The sequence below is a fragment of the Nannobrachium achirus genome (assembly GCF_963921795.1).
Source record: "Nannobrachium achirus genome assembly, chromosome: 4".
Lineage (NCBI taxonomy): Eukaryota > Metazoa > Chordata > Actinopteri > Myctophiformes > Myctophidae > Nannobrachium > Nannobrachium achirus.
In genome coordinates this window covers 21339251-21363187 of record NC_137813.1, presented here as the reverse complement: position 1 = coordinate 21363187, position 23937 = coordinate 21339251, and the positions used below count along the sequence as shown (strand labels likewise).

At 45.3% G+C, this 23937-nt stretch overlaps 1 protein-coding gene across 1 annotated transcript in view; it reads right to left on the bottom strand.

Moving 5' to 3' along the window:
- Positions 1-237: 237 nt before the first annotated feature.
- Positions 238-23937, bottom strand: part of LOC308282752 (histone lysine acetyltransferase CREBBP-like) — a 92401-nt gene continuing 68701 nt past the window's right edge. The window contains 15 exon segments of the mRNA XM_080723139.1: positions 238-2408; positions 2410-3306; positions 3836-4882; positions 5612-5893; positions 6751-6912; positions 8590-8757; positions 9317-9482; positions 11041-11154; positions 11274-11420; positions 11700-11850; positions 11945-12012; positions 13295-13369; positions 15383-15433; positions 17574-17648; positions 19948-20036. Of these exon segments, the coding sequence (XP_080579265.1) occupies positions 1881-2408; positions 2410-3306; positions 3836-4882; positions 5612-5893; positions 6751-6912; positions 8590-8757; positions 9317-9482; positions 11041-11154; positions 11274-11420; positions 11700-11850; positions 11945-12012; positions 13295-13369; positions 15383-15433; positions 17574-17648; positions 19948-20036 (4020 nt within the window). The 3' untranslated portion in view covers positions 238-1880.

Below are 23937 nucleotides of genomic sequence, written 5' to 3'. Positions count from 1 at the left end.
CCAAGGGGGGAGTTTCTCATTTCCACATAACTCAAAGGTATATTAATGACATAGTTCAATGGTGAAAATGAGTGGTTCTCCCCTTTTTACGTTTACATCAAGACAAAGTGTTCCCCAGCGTGTTTGAGGGATATCAAATCCTTGAAGGTCAAAAACTGAAATTTTCACACAAGCTTATGTAAATCCAGAAAGAAAATATTGCATTCCAAGAAATGGTAGAGACAACCAGAGACGGGGTCTGTTGCACACAGGTTTATTTAACAATATGGTATATAAGTACGAAATGAGCCATTTTAGCCAGTTTGTACATTGATCTCATTCTTTTTCTTTTCTTTTTTGCTTTTGCATATTTACAGTATTTGTCCATCTGCGTGATTTACATTAGAGAACAGTTCACCATCAATTCAAGTTTAATGCAAGAAGAGAAAGAAATAAGAGGATGCACAGAACTCTCTCTGAACACAGATCAGCAGTCTGACGGGTCGTATCGCACCACAGGCAAAAAGAGGGCTTCAGGTCTTTGTGAGAAGTTCTTTCAATCCAAGGAGAAACAAAGCAACGTCTTTCTTTTTTTTTCTTAACATCTGCAAGACAGAATATTACTGGGTCCAAGCCAGTAAAAATAAACATTCCGGCACCTTTGAGTGAACAAGCTTTAAGGCTAATTTATACGTTGTTGCATGATGAAAATGACAAATTTAACAGAAAGAAAAGGTGTCGTTGTGAGACTTGTCATGCGACCACGTATAAATTACAGCCACGATTTAATCCTTAGTTGTGTGCCAGTGCCGTGCGCCTAAATAGAGCCTCCTGTTGCATGTACAAGGTTAAAATAATACTTTATTTATGTCTTTTGTTGCTGCATGCAGTTGCATTTAATTCGGTTCTGGACCAGGCAAGGATGTATATTTGTGAGGGGGATTGTCAGGGGGAAACTACCGTGTCAATTGTTTCATCCCTCAGTTTAGTCATGTCCTGAAATCAACTCGTCACGACGCCACACTTTGCAAGCTTGTACATCGGCTATTTCTTGTGCGAGAGACTGGCACGCAACTAAAAATCAGGCTTAAGCCCAAGTGCAGGATTTTTTTTCTTTTTTGCACCCCTGCATCATGTCATGTTTGGGTGTGTGCAATAGTTCCTAGTTCTATACAAATACGTGAATCTCCCATAGACTCTGCAAACAGGAAAGAAAAGTATGTCTTCCCAAAAGGCATGTCCTTTTGAAAAAATTGCAGATTAGCACACCGTTTCTCAACATCAGGCCCAGGGTCCACCAGGGGTCCAAATGGACCTTTAGGAGACAGTAACCACGAGTTACAGAGCTGGTAGTCCCCAGACCAGACGGTGAGAAACACTGTATTTATAGAATAAATTAGCCAGGAATGAAGTAAGGGAGCAAGAGGTGAAACCTGGCAAAAAACAAAAGTTCCCCAACAAATTATCTTACAGTCATCAAAACAAAAACGCTATTCATTCTGCAAAGGTACAAAATAAAATAAAAATCGTAATAAAATGAAATCGAATTTTTTGTTTTGGGAAGTTTCATTAAAAAAAGTCCATACCAGAGCATAACAAATTAGAAGGAAGAAAACTAAACAAAAAAAACAAATTAAAACAACACAAAGACCAGGACAAAATTCTTTCTCATCTGGTCTGAACCAAAAAATATATTCTTTGTGTCTTAATTGTCCTCTTTTTAAACAGCAATTATTCAAGTCCCTCCATATGTTGGAAGAAAACGCAGTCCCTTGGTTTAAGGAAACGTTCACAGTCCATAGGCCTTGTGACTAATTTCTTTAGACTTTTTACATCATTAAGTACAAAAAAATGTCTCGGTTGAAAACACAGATGAAGGCCTTTATTCATCTTATGAAATGCTACAATCCTTCAACAAACTTCTCTAGTGTGTCTCCCGTGGTGTCTCCCACCATACTCATGTCATTGCTTAACCCCCCTCGATTTGGTGTGTTAAGCTGTGGGAGCATGGCACTCTGCTCCGGCGCGCCCATGTGTCCCTGCTCCATGGAGCCGGGCATCGGGCCTCCGAGGCCGGGGTGAGGCGAGCTGGAGTGGAGGGCACCGTGCTGGGGAGAAGGCTGGGGCTGTATCCGCGGCGAGGGGCTGGAATGCGGGGGTTGCTGGGAAGGTGGACAGGGAGATTGCACCGGCGCCGGAGACCGCACTTGGTTCCCCAGGGCGTTGGCCATGGCCTGGCCGGGTAAGTGCGGCCCGCCCTGGGGCTGGCCTTGCAGCATGTGGGGCTGAGGGCTCATGGAGTTGGCCTGCGTCGGAGAGCCCATGTGCTGCTTCAACATCTGCTGCTGCTGCTGCTGTTGGAGCAAGCGCTGCTGGAGGATGTTCTGGGCCCCGTCCATGCCCATGCCAGGCTGACCCATCTGGGCCATGGGAGGCAGCCATGAGGTGCGGGTTGGACTTGAGAATGTTGAGGACCTGCTGTTGTTGCTGGGGGGAGCTGGGGGACTTGAGCGTGCGCAGCAGGTCCTGTAGCGCGTTGGGGGCGATGTTTCCGGGCATCCCCCGGGGCATGCCCTGCTGCTGGGGGGTCATGCCCGGCTGCGAGGGACCCTGGGGGTTCATGACGCCAGGCATCTGGAGGCCCTGCTGCTGTGGCATCATGGGCCTCTGTATGAGCGGGCCCTGTTGGGCCATGGGAGTTCCCTGAGCCGGCTGATGGGCCATAGGGCCCTGCTGGGGAGGCACCTGCTGCATGGCCTGCATCACTTGGGGGCCCCTTGGCCCCTGCATCATTTGCATCTGGCCCGCCATGGGTCCCACCATCCGGGGGTGGTTCATGGGCACCCCGTTCATGGGGTAGTTCTGCTGCCCGATGGCCTTGGCTACCATCTCGATCTGTCTGGCCACCTTCAGGGCTGCCAGCGGGGGCTGTGGTGGTGGTTGCTGCTGCTGCTGCTGCAGCGGTGGAGGAGGCGTCTGCTGAGGCTGCTGCTGCTGGGGGGGCATGCTGGGGAGCGGTGACTGCTGTTGATGGATAGGGGAAGACTGAGGCCCCGGTTTGCCGTGTGGGACCGGCGTGGGGGGCTGGCTGCCGCGACCGTTGTTGGGGAAGCCTTGGGCCATGGTGGCCGGATTGGTGGGCTGCTGCTGTTGGGTCTGGTTGGGCATAGGCTGGGGGGTTTGGGGGGACGTGGAGGGCTGCTGCCCAGAGTTGGGGGTGCCGGGAGAGGTTGAGGTAGGTGGAGAGGTCAGGTACAGAGGCATCCCCGGCCTCTGTACCTGCAGTGATGTTAATAGGTTATCAAAGTAATGGGTCCCGGGACCCACAGGTGGTCATTCGAATGAGTCCCAGAAAAAAATTATGGGTCCCCAATTTTATTTATTTTTTGCATTGTGAGCTTTTAGATCGGCTATTTATAAAATGTTTGCCTCTATCTTATATTATTTTACAATTAGGCTAATGTTTGGAAATTTTTGATAGTATAGTTTTAGCTTGTTGATTACTTTGGTGCAATAATGGTCTTTTTTTTCTTTTTTCTTGGGGTAATAAAAAGGTAATTTTCTCAAGTACTGTACTTATAAGTACAATTTAAGGTACTTTTACTTTACTGGAGTATTTCCAATTTTCATTACTTTTACTTCTACTCCACTACATCTCAGAGGCAAATATTGTACTTATTCCACTAATAACGTGAAATATTGTACTTATTCCACTAGCGACGTGGTAAATTATTTTAACGTGGACTCCAATGGAGGCGATGCGTCCGTGGGACCCCAGGACAATGACGTGAATGCGTCTCTAGGCAACGTGAACGCGTCTAAGACGCGGGACGCGCACGTAATGACGTCACTGTACCTGACCCGACTGCATGGCTGCCATGGCCTGCATGCCCGCCGGGGCACCCAGCATGGCCTGAGGGTTCTGCTGCTGCTGTGCCTGGGCCCGGTACTTGGCTCTCCTCTCTTTGATGAAGGCAGCCATGAGTTGCGGGCTGGACTTGAGAATGTTGAGGACCTGCTGTTGATGCTGGGGGGAGCTGGGGGACTTGAGTATGCCCAACAGGGCGATGAGCGGGCCCTGTTGGGCCATGGGAGTTCCCTGAGCCGGCTGAGGGGCCATAGGGCCCTGCTGGGGAGGCACCTGCTGCTGCGGTGGTGGGGGCGTCTGCTGAGGCTGCTGCTGCTGGGGGGGCATGCTGGGGAGCGGCGACTGCTGTTGATGGATAGGGGAAGACTGAGGCCCCGGCTTGCCGTGTGGGACCGGCGTGGGGGGCTGGCTGCCGCGACCGTTGTTGGGGAAGCCTTGGGCCATGGTGGCCGGATTGGCGGGCTGCTGCTGTTGGGTCTGGTTCGGCATAGGCTGGGGGGTTTGGGGGGACGTGGAGGGCTGCTGCCCAGAGGTGGGGGTGCCGGGAGCGGTTGAGGTAGGTGGAGACGGCAGGGGCATCCCCCGTCCTGCCATGGTGGCCATTCTGCGCCGCATCATCTGGGCCTGCTGGAGGCGGTGCTGCAGCTGCTGCTGGCGCAGCTTGTGCTTGATGTTCAGACAGAAGGGCACGGGACACTTGTTCTCCTGACAGTGCTTGGCGTGGTAGCAGCACAGGGCGATGAGCTGCTTGCACACAGGGCAGCCTCCGTTGGTCTTGCGCTTGCAGCCCTTGGTGTGCTGCACCACCCTCTTCATCTTCTGGCAGGACGGCAGGGAGCAGTTGGCGTTGCGGCACTGGCAGGCGTGGACCAGGGACTGGATGCAGCGCTGGATGCTGAGGCGCCGGCTCTCCTGGGGGCTCTTGGACGACTCAGAGTTCTGGCTGTTGCTGTCGTCGTCCAGGCCCAGGCCCCACTTCACCATCTGGTGTTCGTGTCCCTTAGCGGTGTAGCAGTTGATGCATAGGTCAAAGTCCTGGAGAGGGGAATGGGAGGACAACAAAAGGTTAAAGGCCACATTTAATATCGTGCAAAATTATTTTCCCAGGGAATTAACTAAAATTATGACTACAGTTTAAATGGAAAACAATTTGTTAACGGAAACTAAAATAAGCAATGAAGAAGAAAACTGAAGTGAATGTGGTGACATGAGTTTAACGTAATTCAGGCTATTAAGGCAGGTTAAAGATTTGCTTGTGTTAATTACAAAGCTCTGCTGTGGGTTGATCAGTGCTAACGGTTCATGGTGCACAAGATTGAAATGACTTTGCTCAATACGGGACAAACTTGGTGTCAGGTTGTGTGTCTAGGTGAGACATGACCTTTGACACAATCTAAATGTCTTGATAGAAGATCAGGGAGACAATATTATATTGTATCAACATACTCTACCACAGTGGTTCCCAAATCTTAGCTCCAGTCCCAAAAGAGACATTTCTTAGAAGTTTCCCCGTGACCCAAAACTGGTGAAAATAGCAGATTTACAAGCGTCGGAGGCTTGTAGATCGGCTACTTTCACTACTTCTTAATTCAAGTTTTTAAAAGTAAGAAAATAAATTGGAATATTTACTCTCGAGATCAACTGTATGGGAAACAGAAAAAAAGGCACATAGTGCCGCTTTTACTGAAATCAAAGAACCAAATTGAAAACCCAAAACCAATGCATATCTCTAAAGCGGAACAGCTCTGGTCCGCGTGCCCCCACCTCGCAGACGGTGCAGTGCCAGCGCGTCTCCACGTGGTGCTTGCACTCGTTGCAGGTGTAGACGAAGCGGTCCTGGCCCTGGTTGTGCAGCTCCACCAGCATGCACATGGTGCTCCACTTGCAGCGTCGCAGGGAGCTGAACTCCCAGTGCTTGTCCCGGGCCAGCGTCAGGAAGGCGTCGCGGCCGTCCATCAGGTCGCAGGCCAGGAGCGGGTCGGGGTCCAGGATGGGCGGCAGGGTGTTGATGGAGGGCCCGGCGTGCAGGTGGATCACGAAGAACACCTGGAGAGAGAGAGAGACATGGAGACATGCGTCACATCACGGAGCACAGTGGTGGGTGTGTTTGTTGTAGCGATGGGACGATAATCGTTATTATCGTGATAAACGATCAGCATGGCACTGGCTCTGGATATATTAACGTGGAGATTTAACTTTTATTGTGTCCTCCATCATGCACTGGGATCAATTCAACTTTTATTTGCCGAGCTGCATATCCAGTACCACTTAAACCCTCTATAATTGGTAAAAGGGACCTGTAAATAACGTACTTGATACAGGGTGGGTCGACGGGCCACAGTGGACGTCACAAACGTTAACATGCGGCCCTGCGAGGCGCAGCAAACTTGGGACCAACACTGGTCAGCCATCAGAACAGCCACACCAGGCTGTAATTGGCTATATGCACAGATTGGAGAGAGGTTGGGTCTCTTCTCACTTCCTTCAAAGTTGTTACAAATACTAATGAAGACTCTGGGAGTGTACAAATGGAACCAAATGGATCCTTACACACACAACATGCACCATATCAGCACCCGACTGTGACCAGAATGGAACAGAGCCTTCGTTAGTATCATTGGTAACACATGTGAAGGAAGTGAGAAGATACCCAACTTCTCTCCAATTTGGCTGCTGTGCATACAGTCTATAGCCTATTGCTAAAGGTGTAGAGTGATGTTTCAAGAGTTCCAAAACAATCAAATCCACCTATGAATCGGATGAATCGTTTCTCCAGAACCTGCAAGGCGTTCCGAATGGCGGGCACGCCGGGCAGTGGCCAGTCTGGCCACGCCCCGGATGGACACTGCATTAGTATGTTTAGGGCCTGCTTTTATTTTTTTTAAGCATTCAAAATCTCCCACCTCTTTATGCTTCTCCATGCTGGCGTAGAGCTTCTGGGACAGGTCATTGGCTACATTCGGCATCCCAGGCTTCTTCTTATTGGCTCGGCTCACACTGCTCTTGTTTTTGTTGGCCTTCTTGTTGTTCTTCTTCTTGGCGTTCTTGCTGTCGGCTGGCACTCCCTGGTAAGAGAACAACAAAATGAGTGGCGGGCGTCGCAGAGGGCCATAGGTTATGCGCAAACGTCGAGATGAGGTTATGCAATTATACAGAGTGGTTATACAAAGTCTGAGTGGCTGCCGAAAGCTTTTATACAATGAGGACTTGAGGATGTGGGGAGGGATCTGGGCTGCTGTTGTTTTTTTTTTAGCATATTGACTGTCGTTTGTATTTAGTGGTGGAAAGTAACCAAGTAGATTTGTTTAAGTACTGTAATTAACTCATTCTCTGCCATGTGACGAGTGTGTTTTGACAATGGATAGCGCTGTTCACTAGCCTATGGGTTACCAATTATTTTGTGACCAATAGGGATGGGACGATACACGATATTATCGTTTATCGTGATAAAAAACACTCTCGATAATAGTATCGTGGTGATTTAATTTATCGTGATATCGTCCTTCATCATGCACTGGGATCAATTCACCTTTTATTTGCCAAGCTGCATATCCAGTACCATTTAAACTCCATTTAAACTCTCCATAATTGGTAAAAGGTATACAAAAGGTATAAAAGGTAATATACGTACTTGTACAGTCTTTTTTTCACTCTATCAAATGTTCCGCCCCAGGATAATGGATTTTGATTATCACGATAATATCGTAAATCGCGATTTCTTGTCACAATAATCGTGATATGAAATGTTCATATCGTCCCATCCCTAGTGACCAGACATGTCGATGACGTAAAAAAAAAAGTTTTTCCCTTCCAATGCTTTTACATCTACTCCACTAAATCTCAAAGGCTATTATTGTACTTACTCCACTACAATTATTTGAAACTGTGTAGATTTAGAATATTATTATTTCAAAACATACATTAACCACTTCAGCCCTATATATTTTGGCCATTTGAAAACAGACGATCTGCAAGCTCACAATGCATTATGAGCTTGTAGATTTGCTATTTTCAAAAGATGTTTATGCATTTGAAAACATGACAGTACATTTTTATGCCAATTCTTTTGTACTTTTTAGTAAATATCAATCAATTCCGGACTTTTACTTAATGCAACAGTGTTTCTACATTGCAGCATTGATACTTTCACTTAAAGTAAAACATGCGAGTGCTTTGTCCACCCCTGATGTTCAGATGCCCACTTCACCTTCCTCCAACGGTGGTTCTAAAAAGGACTCTGTAGGTTCCTTTAGGGGGGTCTAAATTGACCCTTACGTAAGCCCTTTGCACACAGGACAGTTGATTTTTTTTTTTTTTTTTTTTTTTCGTTTGCTGCATGAATAAAACGCATTGGATTTGGTGTGCAATGCTGTGTGGAATCGGCGCTGCGGATCCCAAAAGGAGTCATAAAAGGAGTGATGAGTTTTTTTTAACGCATGCGACAAGACGCACAAATCGAACTGGGTTCGATCGAGAAAAAAACGCACGGCCGCAGCCACTCGTCGCACGGCTAATTCGGATCTGGTGTGCATGAGGCCGTAGAGAATCATTGTTTTCTTTTAAAAAAATGCAATTGTCCGTTTTATCCGTGCGGATAAACGCGCCTGTGTGTAAAGGGCTTAAGTCTGTAAAGGGCTTAAGTCTGTAACTCTAACGGGTCCGTTTGGTTCCATTTGAATGCTGTGCAGAGTTAAGGGGAGACCTTCAAATATAAAAGTTAGAGAACCACTGCTCCATGTTACCTCTGGGGCCTCGCAGGAGGCAGTGTTCTCCTCCTTCTTCCTCTCCTCCTCCTCCTGCTCCAGCTCCTTGATGCTCTCCTCCAGCACGTTGGGCCAGAAGTCTCCTTCGAAGTAGGGCAGCTCCGAGGCACTGGTCAGCCTGTCCTCTGTGGCCTGCTTGAAGATGTCCTGCACGCACGCACACGCGCACACACACACACACACACACACACACACACACAAACACACACACACAAATATCTTGTGTCAGGTTAAAACAACTAAAAACCTTTATTTTTCCTTCTGCACTGTAATTCTATCTGTGATTCTTTACCACCTAATGTCATTTTATAATTGTGTTTCCTTTGCTTGATTTTCTGTGTAAAGTACACCTAATTGCCTTGTTGATATGTTTGATATAAATAAAATTACCTTGCCTTACACAAAACACAACATTTGTCCTATTCACAACACATTGTTATTTTGTGTTATTACTTGATGGATCCCACACACGTTCTACCGTAGAACTTCTATGGTAGACCTGCCTTACGGGTGTCTGATTAGCTTCCAAGCAGGCATAGTTTTACTGAGGTTTAGGTATCGTGAGCTTAGAGTTAGGCATAGTTACAAAAAACGCTACTGTCAATCACAGCGACTACTGGCCAATCACAGTGGGTGTCCCTAGAAAAGCGGTGGTATCCAAAAGCACGCGACCTCGACACATGACATCCTGGTAAACCAGCCTGACCTTGAAATCCTGTAGGATCCTCTCGGCATACGCCTTGTCCAGCATCTTTCTGTACCACTCCTGCAGCCTCTTGGGTTTGGGGATCTTCTGGTCGATTGGATGGCAGTGGAAGATGTAGTCATCTCCTTCACTGGGAGGGCAGGCCCAGATGTGACCCAACACATACCTGTAGGGGAAAGGACATGTGTCACTTTGGCACCAGCCACTCAGAAAGCACCATCATCTACTTTCAACCTGGCGTCCCTATTTTCACTAAAGCCAAGGTGAACATTGTCAAAACTTTGAGATCCACATGGGAATGTCATTGCACGTCATGTGGACATCAGACTTCATGTGGCCAGCCTGTGGTCTATGACAGGTTTTTGACTCAGAGCACCCCTGAGTTAAACTGCTATTTTTTAGAATCTTACATCATATTGGAGAAATATACGTTTCCATCAGAACTGACTGAAAATAATGTTATACTTGATGTTTAACCACTTGAACCCCAGCATGCCTATTCTGGGGGGAAGTTTCACCAAAAATAGCCGATCTACAAGCTCACAACGCGTCACGTTGTGATGCGTTGTGAGCTTGTAGATCTGCTATTTTTGGTGAAGAGAGTTGTCGTAGATAGAAAAATAACTAAAAAGAATCAAGTACAGTGCAAATCAGGTCTGTTTTACTAACACTAGAATTTCGGGCCCACTGAGAAAAAAAAAAAGGTTTTTGAGAAAAAAAAAGGTTTTTTGAAAAAAAAGGTTTTTTGAAAAAAAAAAAAAAAGTTTTGGCCTAATTGTGTTATTATTATTACTATAATAGGCCTGCCAATGTTTTATTTTCATTATTTCAATGTTTTCATTTTAGCAACACACACACACAAACACACCCCTACACACACACACACACACACACACACACACACACACACACACACACACACACACACACACACACACACACACACACACACACACACACACAGACAGACAGACAGACAGTATGTTGCTGTGAAGAGGTGAGTGGGCCGAACTCTAGATGTGAGTGGCCCGAAGGGCCGCCAACTTCTTGTAAGATACAGGCTCTCGGCTAGCTAGGCTCTCGCTGCTGCGCGCCCCCGTCACTGCTGAAGCAAACTGTAACCTGATACTTTGGTGACGAAAATTGCGTCGGAGACACTCTGGAGAAAGATTTGCATAGTAAACCCACACATTACTTTTCTACAAAGTGTACATCATGCAAATACAATAGCGTCAGGAGAAGCTGCTAGGAACATTGGGGTAAAAATGCGCGATTTTTGTGCAAAAGGTGGAGTCTTTAGATGCAGTGTAAATGTGATTCTATCGCGCAGGATGCTTAAAAATATTGAAAGAGGATCGCTGTGGGTTATGGCTGCTGAGATAGTGAAGTGATATTGATGAATTCCAAATATTATCAAATTATCTTGCGACACCCCTGGACTGGCATCACGGCACCCCAGGGTGCCCCGTCACCCACTTTGAAAACCCCTGGTCTATGACATCGTCTATGACCACACTCCAATTTTGGATACGGTTTTAGCCCGATCCGAGCACCAATGACTTCTAAAGTTATTATTATATTATTATGTATAAAATGTGGAAATTGAAGTTATGGAGGTACTTCTGTGTCTTTGTTAATTTAGCGCCAACAAATGTTCTGAGTATAAAATAGGGATTCAGCGGTTATAAACCACCAGAGATCTGTCATGTTGATCTTCCACTTACCCCAGTTTCTTCACGTACTCCAGGTACCCTATTAGGATTTCATGGTAGACTGCAGTCCGTAGCAGGCGGGGTCTGAAGAAGTGAATACTGTCGAGGTACGATATGTAAACCCGCCTGCAAGAAACGCCGGGATGAGAACAGGTTACAATGTGGCAGCACATCCAAAAACCTACAATCAATCCCAAGGACCATCCCAGTATCATAATGGTTTGCTGGGTTGTTGTTTGTTTTACCTCGTGTTGGGGAAGGGGCACTCGGAGCCGTACTCCTGCACATGCATGCCGAAGAAGCACACGTCCGTCCCGTCGATTTCCTCAAACGCAAAAAGTGCTTTGGTTCTGTAGGGGAAAGTCTCCACCATTTCACCTGAGTCCACAAACCTGTGCATAAAGAGAACAGGAGACAGTTGGATACTGGTTGAGTATTTGTTTAAAATTAAAACATTTAATAGTTTTAGTTTTTTCAGTTTGGTTTTTGAAGTTTAGTTTTACGAGTGCATATATACATTTAGTTTATATTTAGATTTAGTCCTAGCTTTATTTTGTATAGTGTATCGTGAGGTAAGCCTTGATCTGGAGAAGCTGAAAAGATAGAACCACAATAATTCTTCCATCATCATATGCAGTTGTGATGATGATGATGGCATTGGAAACACTTACCGGGCTTTCATGCCAGGCTTGATCTCCACGTTTTTGTCGGAGCTGGCCACCACCCGCACAAACACCTCGCCTGCTTCCGGGTGGTTCTGTCTCTTCAAGTACTTGTTCACTCTGTCCTCAATATACGTGCCCAGCCTGGTGGTCTGCAGCCCTGATGAACACAGACATGTTAAGGGATTACCTCGGGCCGCCCATGTTATTAAGAGGATCACTGGTTTTACATTATGTAAATACAACAGACTTACTTTTGGCTGAAAACGCGTTCTCTTTTCTTGTTTTGCCGGACTTCTTGAGACAGTTGTCACAAACAAATCTGGAAGAGAAGGGAAATGGTGAAAGAGCTTGCTCAAGGTGGTTGATAATAAATAAAAAAAGAATAAAATAGATAATTCATACTTCATTCAAGATTCACCTAATACAGGGTTCTCCTGTATTAGGTATTAGATACCTTTTGATATCACGACCCTATATTATTAGTGAACGCTTTTGCTTCTCCTCCTTCGTTGTTGGAGGCAGAGTGTGTAGTCAAGTTGCCGATTTGCTGTCCTGTTGGTTGCTTTTAACTCGTTGGTGGTGATGACCGCACTCCCCCACCCCCCCCCAAGCCAATGCGCGACCCCACTGTGTGGCTGGTTCTACAGACAGGGATCTCCATGTATGGGCATAAAAGCAGGCATTGACTCTAAGGCTTGCCCACCTGCCCCCGGCAGGAAAATAAAACTTAAGGGCAGGTGGAGTTTACTTTCAGGGTGCCCAATCGGGCAAAGTGCTTGTTTATGCGGGGAAGCAACCCGTCTATAAACACAACACCAGATATAATGTGCTGTTTTCACTGTTGCTACACTTAAACATATAAAATAGGTGTGAGCCCATAGTCATATTATTCAATCATAATTATGTAGGAATTTAGATTAAAAAGTAGGTATGCCATTTTTTATCGCACTAACTATTTTCTGCAGCAAGTTAACTGTCATGTGAAGCTCAACCAATACTAGAGCCACCACTCCTCAAATGTTTATCCTTCAATTTCCAATTGCATCTGATTTCCATCAATTTCCAATGGCGCTGAAAGCACAGTGGTAGCGGGGGGCATGAAAATAAAACGAATGGTTTCCCTTTTTCCCCTGCCCCTTAGGGACTTCAGCAATATGTCGCACTACTGAACACTTCTGCACTTTATATTATATTATTTATTTTCTGCACGGTGTTGTTTCGTGTTTGTTGGTTTCATGTTATTTGTGAAAAAATTATTGAATGCACACTTGTATGTTGCCAAAGCAAATTCCTATGTGTGATACACAATGGTAAATAAAGGAATCTGAATCTGAATCTGAATAAATACTTCTTTAGTATTTTACCCCTTTTTTCCTGCATAGTAGGCCTACTGCGTTTTATTTGTCTGTCATTCTATGTTAAATGCGCCTCTCCGCAGAAAGCACAGTGGAAGTGGGCAATGTGTAAATTAAAAGAATTAAACACTTTAAAGAATTTTATGAAAATGTTGCACCACTCAAAACTCAATGTTCCCTCGCGTCTTACTAGTATATGATTCTTTGGCTCCAGAATGGTAGAAAACAACATAGAATTGCACTCACCCAGGCCAGATGACATCATGGTGCAGTACACAGATCTGATGCATCTTACGTTCGCAGTCTTTACATTCCACATATCTGCGGAGGACACAGACACTCTGTCTTACATTACTCGTCATCAGTGAGGATTTACTAGGGATGTTACTAGCAGTTAATTTCACAGACATGTACACAACATTTTTGTTTTTTATCAAATATTTATTTGATAGTCGGGGGGACCATGACTTTTTTATTTTGGATGAAGGGGGGGGGGGGGGGGGCATGCAACTTTAATTTGTTGAATTTTGTATTGAAGAAGTGTTTTCTTTTGTTATTTTTCATACGTGTTTACTCCCCTATCTTTATCAAGTTCCCCCTGATGGTGACTTGACTTGGTATATTCCGCTTCTGTAAATCTCCCCACAAGAAGCGCATTAATTGGGCGCAGTCGGCGCAGTGCTCCACTGGGAAAAAGAACAGGAGGAAAATGGCTAAAGTTGAGAGAAGATCAGCGATCAGAAAAGAGTGTTTTAAGCATTTAAATTTAAGAGTGTCCTTAGAGCGACTGTCAGCAAATTACACAAAAGAGAAATTTGAATTTGTATTGCATTCTACAAAAGTGATTGTGAAGTGAACAGACAACACATAAAAGAACTAACACAGGGCTACACATGAGTGCTGCATTACATCCTATATTAATTACTTTAAACCATACAGCTTTTGGTAGGCTGAATAATAAAGTGAATAATATGAATGCCATATTAATTTCATATTGGCATTGCCAGGGTGGCAGTGCGCACTACCACGCGCCTGCTGTGACAACTCATTGCAAGAGGAAATCTTCTTTACAAGGTTTTCTAATTAGGCTCTATCAGCTTGATTCATTCATTGCACAGCAAAAAAAGAAACGATTGCAATTAGGCTATAGCCTATAACGTTCTCTACAATAAGTAATTGTAGATGATAGTAATATCTATCAAATATGGTTTTATTTAAAAGCAAATCAATGTCGGGAAATTTCCATTTTGGGAGTGCACTGGCGCACGCAGTGGTAGATCAGCCAACGTTTAAATATTTAGATGTAATAGGGACACAACACAGTCATTGGTCTGTCATGGAAGTGTGGCTTTCCAAGGAATGAGGTGACGTTTCATTTGTTTTAATCGCTTCATAATTGACCGAGCCATGATGAACCATTTCTTTGCTTCCTATGCGCGATTTGGATACATTTATTATGGACACAGCAGCGGATCAACCAGACATTTCATTATACAGTCGGTCATCCAAAATAGTGGCAACTTGAAGAATTAATAAACACAAGGAGATGGAGGATGCATTATTACGCAGCTTGGATACATACATCTCCCGTGGACAGACGTGGACTAAGCAATTCCTTGTTGCGGTTGACAAAGTGGAGCGCAAATGTTTCAATTATATATGCAAGAATGTGGCATCCTCTTCCCTCCCATAATTCGCACTGACATAACGAATTAAATATGAGAATGTGGCCTGAGACTGAAATGTATAAGCTAGTCATATCTGTCAAATATTATTAGTTCAAGGCAATAACAAGGATTTCGGCTGGGAAGGAGGTAGGAGAAACAGCTTGGTTTTAAACTATGATTTTAGATTCAATATCATGGAAAATAGTTCAGTTGCTCAATCTTTCTTTTGTTTTGAGTGTTGTTGGGCAAGGTGTGGAGGGGCCAAGGGGGGAAAAAAATGATATCACATGTGAACCAGCACCCCCTAGTGGGTAAATGGACCGGATCACACTCAAAGGCAGAGGGCAGTTACACAAGGTAACGACTAACAAATGGTAAAATCCAGCAGTAGGTCTTTATTTGGATGTGATTTCTCCATCACGATGCGTGGCCATCAAATTGCAACAGAGAAACAATACAACAATACAAGCAAGTGCAAAATACAAAGAAAACGGACAAAAGGAATTGACCAAGTTAACAACTCAAGGTTCCTTAATGGGGTTCTAAATTGACCGTTACAAGTTTGGAACCAAATGGACCTGTTCGGGTCTATTTGCAGACTGTCAGAGTTAAGGGGGAGTCCTTGAAATTATAACGTTTGAGAAACACTGTCCCAGACTGTACTTACGGTTCAGGGTCCAACACATTCTTCTTCTTTTCAAACTGCTCTTTTGGTATGCTGGGTGGGAAAGAGGGAGACCGGGGAATCCTTTATTAACCAACATTTGTGACTCAAGAGTTGCTACCGCATGAATTCCTTTATACCTATACTTAGGGCTTGAACACACTGTACGATATTGTGTGGTCAGTGAGTCATCAGATTGTTAGAGTATTTCACACAACACAAGTGACTTTCTAGAAATTGGCTCGTTGTGGTTTTCGCCAACAAGATTGATCACCGACAAGGGATCACGCACTGCCAAATATTTCACCAGGATTCATCCCCAATATATAGCCAATATTACATTACATTTTATTCTAATTGTGCACGAGAGCGGGCGCTAATTATTTTCCTCTCTCGCTGTGCGTGCACACACACACACACACACACACACACACACACACACACACACACACACACACACACACACACACACACACACACACACACACACACACACACACACACACACACACACACACACACACACACACACACACACACACACACACAGCGCACTGCGCACCTGTTAGAGGTTTTCATAACAACACCATGATGCGTGATTTTATCAACATATTGTGAGATGCGTTGGTTTTATATTGCTATGAAACAGCATCTATATTATTATGATGAAAGTCATGAAACAGACTTATTTAACAGCAATATTACTACCAATAAGACACCTGAATTTACCCTCAGAATAAAGGTCTATTAGTCTATTCATGATATATCCATACAGACAGACAGACAGTCTGTAATCACTAGGGTTGGGGGCGGTAACCGCCGTACCGCCGTACCGCGGTATACCGAGGCCTACCGCGGTGTCAGGGTCCTTACCGCGGTCAAAATAGTCTATTTTTTATTGAAAACAAGCAAGTTTTAAAACGGGGGAGAGGCGAGGACCGCATGCGCTCCATGCCGCTCTGCTCTGGGCCGCGTACCACAGGTTTGGAACGTCTATGGTTTGGAAGCCACATACGTCACTCGAGTCTACACAGACACAGCAGCAGCCTCGTAGTAGGGAGCACGGAGAAGCGTATTTCTCTGACTGTAATCCACACAACACAAGTATGTTAATACATACCTTGTGTTGTGGCAGTAGTACCTTGTGGCATTTTGTTTTTTATTCATACGGATTACAGGCGGAGCGCGGACCGCGTGGACTAAAAGCGAAAATGAAACTATCTTTCACTTTTCCCACTGCGTCGCGCCGACTCGCCCGTTGTGCCCCGTCGCCGATTTTATAACCTTTTCTGTCAAGTCTTGTCACTAAAACCTGTATATATCAGCACTCAATCGCTGCGATTTCAGACGTGCACGTGAGTTTAATCACTGTACACGATCTGATTACCCGTCTCCGTCTCTCTTCTGGTTTGTTCACACAGCAGTCTGTGTCTTAAAAGCCCAAGTAGCTACCGTTACTATGGTAACCCGACACTGGCCGACAGTGCAGATCTAAAAGCTCAGAACGCCTCGCGGATGCGACGTGTTGTGAGCTTGTAGATCTGCTCCTTTCAAAGCCAAACCTGCTGTGCTGTACGGGGAAGTATAACTCGGGCAGTCAGGCTGTGGAGAGGCGACTTTTGGGAAGACGATTGCAATATTTTGGCTTATCGCCGAACCTTTTATTAATAGATACGGGGTGCGGTAATTACCGCAATACCGACGGTAAATGGGAAGACGGTAATCGCGGTAACAAAATGTCGATACCGCCCCACGCCTAGTAATCACATGCTGTCTTAACACAGATCTTTCTTCTCAGGGTGCGCAACCTCTTTCCAGTTGTCCAGTTTGCGACGGAGCCAAATATCAATTGCTAGATATCTAGAAACGCTCTGGAAGAAAATCACCAAACGCTATAATCGCGGCGAGCAAAGCCCGATCTTGCGGAAGATCGCAGTTTTTGATGGCGAGCGCCAAAAATGGTCGTGACAGCACAGTTGGCTCAAAAAGTCAGGCAGTGTGTACGAGCCCTTAGTTACTGGACCCATTCTGTTTTTGCACAACACTAAATATCTTTTCCAATAATAGACGATCTTGATGCGTACAAGGCATCATGAGCTTGTAGATCGGCTAATATCGCTGAATGCAGGGATGCTCATGTGGTTAAGAATAAACCTAACGGCAAGATGATCATTAAGTGGTGACAACAACTTACGTCTGCACTGGGTCGTCCCCCAGTATCACACTGTTGCCCTGGATCTTGTTGAAGCATTTCTCACAGAAGTGATAACTGTTGGTAATAAGGCCATATTCAAAATGGAAATGTCATTCAACCTGCCACATGAAAAAGCTACAATGTTGTGTTAATGGAAAAAGCAAATGAATTGATTGATTGATTGATTGATTGATTGATTGATTGAAGACTTTATTAGAAGTTTGCAAAGTAGTCGGGGGCCTTAAGAATATCCCGCGCTAATCAGTCTAAAAGCGCGAAATTTTGCATAGATGTAGCTCAGGGCATGCTCTAATGATTTAGCTAGGGCGCCCGAGTCGGCGACCTTCGGGGTCGCCACAGCGGCCAAATCAAGTTGGGCTCCCATTGACTTTCTATACAGGAGGAAAATACCCAGAAAAAAAATTTTTTTTTTCTGGGTATTTAAGTAGGATCTGAGGGGTCTAACTAGGGGTTTGTCATCATGCTGAATCCATTGCAAGCATTTGTTTTGCACAAAAAAAACATTCCTTGGGCTAGAAATGCCCTCAGAAAACGATGCATGTATGGGTGAGCATTCATGTTAGTCGGAGGCCTTAGGGTTTCTTTTCTCGTGCTAATCATTCTAAAAGCGCCACATTTTGCACAGATGTAGCCCAGGGCATGCTCTAATGATTTAGCTAGGGCGCCCGAGTCGGTGACATTCGGGGTCGCCACAGCTCCAGAAAACACCCAAAAAACTCTGAAAATTTTCATCACTAAACCATCATTTTCTGAGGCCATTTGTAGCCCAAGGAATGTTTTTTGTGCAAAACAAATGCTTGTAATGGATTCAGCATCATTACAAACCTCTAGTTAGACCCCTCTCATCCAACTTAAATACCCAGAAAAAAAGTGTTTTTCTGGGTATTTTCCTCCTGTATAGAAAGTCAATGGGAGCCCAACTTGATTTGGCCGCTGTGGAGACCCCAAAGGTCGCCGACTCGGGCGCCCTAGCTAAATCATTAGAGCATACCCTGGGCTACATCTCTGCAAAATTTCGCGCTTTTATACTAATTAGCGCGAGATTACCATGTCATCTCCCTTAGGCCCCCGACTATAGGAAAAGGTACAGTTTCATGACGGTACAGTTCACTGGTACAAGGTCTTCTAAAAGTAGATCCATGAAAAGACTAAGCTTATTTCCACTGGAAACCATTGAAGTATCTCATATAACATTAAATGACAGACACATAGAACACAGTACTATGCAGTAGATATGTAAAGAAAAACAAAAAAGAAAACAGTAAGTCTAAACAAACAGTATATACAAAGAAGGGGCAGGGGAGGGTAGGGTTGGGCTAGGTTAATTCTTTTACCAGTTGCGAACGGCTGCTGCCTGTAAGTGGTTTTTCAGGGCAATTTTAAAGGATGCTAGTGATCCACACTCGTTTATGGCCTTCGGTAAGGCTTTCCACATTTTGGTGGTATAGCAGAAAAACAAGTTTGACCCTTTGTTGGTTTTTACTCTGGGTTGGAAGTGATGCCTCTGGTGTTATAATTATGGACATCCTTAATGTTTATAAAGTATTTAGACAGGTACTTGGGTATCATAGTGGTGTAGTGTATCTTGTACACCAGGCCCATTGCAAGTTGCTGTACTCTGTCATCTACTCTGAGCCACCCCACTCTTAACTGGTGAGTAGCGGTGAGGTGAGTCTGATAGGGAAGGTTAAGCAGGACCCTAATTAGTTTGTTTTGGGCTGTTTGGAGTTTTGTTTTCAGGGCTTGTGGGGCGTCACGATACCATACGTGGACTCCGTAGTCAAAGAGGGGCTGGATTATTGCACCAGCTATGGTCTTCAGTGTGTTGAAATTGACCATTGGGGCGATCCTCTGTAGGAAACGAGTTCGTTGGTTGATTTTATTTATTACTTTAGAAGTCATCTTTTCACTGGAAAGATTAGCTTCAAGGATACGATCCAAAGAGGATGGACTCAGTTTTTCCCAGGTGAATTGATAATTTGTTTTCATTAAGCCATGTCCAGATCTTACTTAGTTCAGAGTTAAGTGTCTTTTCAACCTGCAAGTGGTCCTTGCCCGAGACTAGGAGAGCCGAGTCATCCGCGAACAGGAACAGGTTGCAGTCACAAGCAGATGCCATGTCGTTCACGTATATTAATAATACGTTTGAAGTATGAGGATGGACTGCATGTCAAGATATGCATCAGGTCAGTATACGTAGGCATTCCTAAGCCTCATTTAATTTCAGTCGTATAATGGTGTCTTGTTCCCAAAAAATAGCAGATCTAACTAGTTCAGTTGAGCTTGCAGATCGGGTATTTCTGGGTACGGGACTCTGCCACATGACTGAGTACAAATCAGGGTCTTACTGTACCTGTTCTGGTAGCTGTAGTAGGTGCCATCCCTGGAGATGGTACACCGCTGTTTGCCATAGCAACACAGCGTCTGGGGGGAGAACTCGAACTGTGGACATAACCAGAGTAAAAGTTAACGTCCATTCCTACTTCTTACAGCTCAAAAACGTCATTGTGCCCGCCTATTAGGTGCAGTGTCCACTGAGGGCGTCTTTTTGAGCAGAGGAGCGCCGTTGATGTCATGTCCATAGCGCTCGCATGCAGCGTTTATTAACTCATTTGCAGCCCCCTCCCGAGTTTCCCGAGTTATTACATTAGTTTCAGGCTGCCAGAAAAAAAAAATCTAAAATATTTTTTGGACCTCCAAAAATGTAGTAGGCATGATCGCAATCGCGAAATTGCATGTTTAACCCCTATACCAACCACATCTTTCAACATGGCAGCCATGTTTGTTTACATTTGAAGAAATTAATGGCTTCTATCTCATGCCTGAAAGGATTTCCAAGCGGATTTTTTTGTTTGAAAGCTGTGAACACATATGGTGCATGATCTAGGCATGGGTGTGCACAAAAAATTACATGGAATGGCATCCTGGTACTTTTGAAAAGGCATCAAATGAGTTAACACCCTCAGTGTTCGAATCGATCAACCATTGCTGAAACAATGTGAAAATGGGACTTCTCGTGGTTGTAGTAATGATTCAACATCAAATGATCCGTGCTCCTTTCCAAGAGTTGAAGCACACCAGCGCATCTTTACCATAGAAATACATACACACCAGCGCGTCTTTACCATAAAAATACAAACACACCAGCGCGTCTATACAGACTTGCACCGCAAACTCAAAAGGCATTTTGTGTGGACACTGCCCCCTACAGCAGTGACTCTCAAACTGCGGGTCGGGTCCCAACATTATTAAAACCTCCACAAAGTGTAAGTCAGTCAGTCCGTCTGTCTGTCACACGTCACACTCTTGCCCTGCTCATATCTCCGCAACCGTTGCCCCGATCCATGCCAAATTTTGCACACACGTTCCTTGCCTGCCAAACTACAACCTCCAAGGACCCCCGGAGCTCCAGGGACCCCCAGGTCCCTGGGGGACCCCCAGATGTAAAAAATGACCAAATGACCACCCCAACGGGGCTGCTCACGGGGAATTCCCGGGGACCACCGACTCCTGGTGCTCCAGAACGGATGCAAAAGAGGTGGCGCCCCCAGTGGAGGACCCCCTCCACTGCAGCTCACATAAAATGCCGTAACTCGGGCTAGGAGCGTCCGGGAGAGCCGGGGCCGGTACCTATTCGTCCGCCAAGGCAACGCGGAGACCCCACCCCTCATTTCTCACATGCCCCTCTTCTAGCGCCACCATGAGGCCTCTTCTAGCGCCACCATGAGGCCGATTCTTGCAAAACACATTTTTGGACACTGCTCCTACAGTTTTTGCCCTAAAATCACACAAATCGGTACACACTATGTCTACACGTCCCCCTACACTCAGGAACCAATGCCACTTACAGCCCTCTTTGTGTATACATGTCACCTGACGGTCGCTTATCTCCCGATTAGGGAGTCTTACTGGTTATAATGTTTGACAGTGAAAGTGACAATTTAAGGACTTTTAATACCAAATACCAAAACAAAAATCATGAAAAAAGACCATTATCTTTATATTAGAATTTGTGACAGGGGACATGGAGTTCGACTGTCTTCGAAGGGCTATTCACAGCAGATAAGTAATCCTACCCGTTCCCCGCTTGGTACATAAACTGCTCAGAACTCAGACAAGAAGCAACTAAGCTACGGTCGCCAACATGAATGTGCTTTAGAGGTCTTCACGGGTCCAATTTGAACTACCCGAACCCAAAAGGACCCGGGGGAAATGGACCCGGACCCATATGGCCCCGTCTATCATTTGGAATTTGAGAACCGTTACCCGATCAGCCCCGAGACGTGATGGATCCGATCCGAACGGCCCCGCCTGTTATTAGAAAAATTGGATCCGATACCCGAGCAGAACGAGAGATCCGAGACCCGAACCTGTCGCCCCGAAATGAAAGAATGCCAACGTTATCACCCGCTTCGACTGGTATCTTCGCATTCAACCGGACTTTATCACCCTTTTTCAGACGTTTGAACGCAGATAGTATCCACAGTGTATCCACGGAGGAGTATCTACTTTGAAGTACGCATGCGCCGATATCTCTCGCCTTGAATATTATTCCCCTCAGGGGAATCGAACCCAAACCGTGGGTTTATTGCATCCGTGCTCTACTGACTGAGCTAATGAACGGATGATGTGACTCCTTTTTTGTGCATTTATCTATGACGTGGATAGTGGGGTAGACGTGCAGTGGGGTAGACGTTGATAGTGAGGGACTGAATATTTACTATTCTGTCCATAACGGCACATAACTCGGTAACGCGGCTGAGTGGGATTGTGCGGCGTTCCCACCGCTCGTCGCGGCAACTCGGCTCGCTAGCGCTCGCCTCGGTGGCGACTCACGGGGGTCATCGCCGCCCAATACCGCGCCGCTCCGTCGGGGTCTGTGGCGTGGAGCGTTGCACGGGGGAACAGAGAATAGCTGGCTTCTGGTTCGAGGCTGGAATTCTCCTCAGGTTTTATTTTTGCGCTCCTCTGAGGTTGACCACTAGATGTCGTCATTTTACTACTAATATCTCTGCCTTGGTGAGATACTTCTCTGCATTGGTGAGATACTAGTATGCTGTATCTATGGATACCTCTTAGAGTTCTCAACGGGCCTGAAAATTAAGGCCTGGCCCTAACTGGGCCCGACAGGGCAGACCCGAGGCCCGGCCCGACCCTAACGTGTTTCATCATTTTAAGCCCGAAGCCCTAAAAAGCCCAAGTGAAGGAAAATAAATAAATTAAAAAACGCCTCCAGGTGCTCCGTCGGGGTCTGTGGCGTGGAGCGTTGCACGGGGGAACAGAGAATAGCTGGCTTCTGGTTCGAGGCTGGAATTCTCCTCAGGTTTTATTTTTGCGCTCCTCTGAGGTTGACCACTAGATGTCGTCATTTTACTACTAATATCTCTGCCTTGGTGAGATACTTCTCTGCATTGGTGAGATACTAGTATGCTGTATCTATGGATACCTCATTACCTCTGCATTGAAGAGTCTGAAAGCACGTGAATATTTCGCATTAAGTGCGTTGATATCATTCGAAACAGGTGACGTTATTATATTAAGAGTTGTATCAGACATATTTCTTACCTAACGTCGCCACGGTGCTGCTGTTGCTGTCAGCGGCGCTGTGCCTCTCGCCAAAAGATGATCTTTTCCCAGACCAGTAAGTCAATGCGGACAGTTTGTAAATACAAATAAATCCATGTTTTTATTCCTTCTTCTTTGGCTAGCCAATGCTAATGCTATCGTTTTCTGTCGCATGTGTTGTTCATTATATCTTTCTGCTTTGAGTGTCCATTTTGCTCTGCAGAGCATGACAACACGCAATGACAACTCCATTGTAAACCGTTAACCAAAACGTTACGTTAATATCTTTGATAACTAGAAATACTGTTCCTTCGAAACAGTGTGGGCTCGCTTCCAACCCAACAAATAGGATACTTTAAGGTACTGTAAGGTACAGTACCTTACAGTATTGTACTGTACCTTACTATACTGTACTGCACCTTACTGTACTGCACCTTACTGTACTGTACTGTACTGTACTGTACTGTACTGTAACTTAATGTACTTTACTGTACTCTACTGTACTGTTCCTTACTGTACTCTACTGTAACTTACTGTACTCTACTGTACCTTACTGTACTGTACTTTACTGTACTCTACTGTACCTTACTGTACTGTACTGTACCTTACTGTACTATACTATACTGTACTCTACTGTACCGTACTGTACCTTACTGTACTGTACTCTACTGTACCTTACTATACTGTACTTTACTGTACTCTACTGTACTTTACTGTACTCTACTGTACTTTACTGTACTCCACTGTACCTTACTGTACTTTATTGTACTTTACTGTA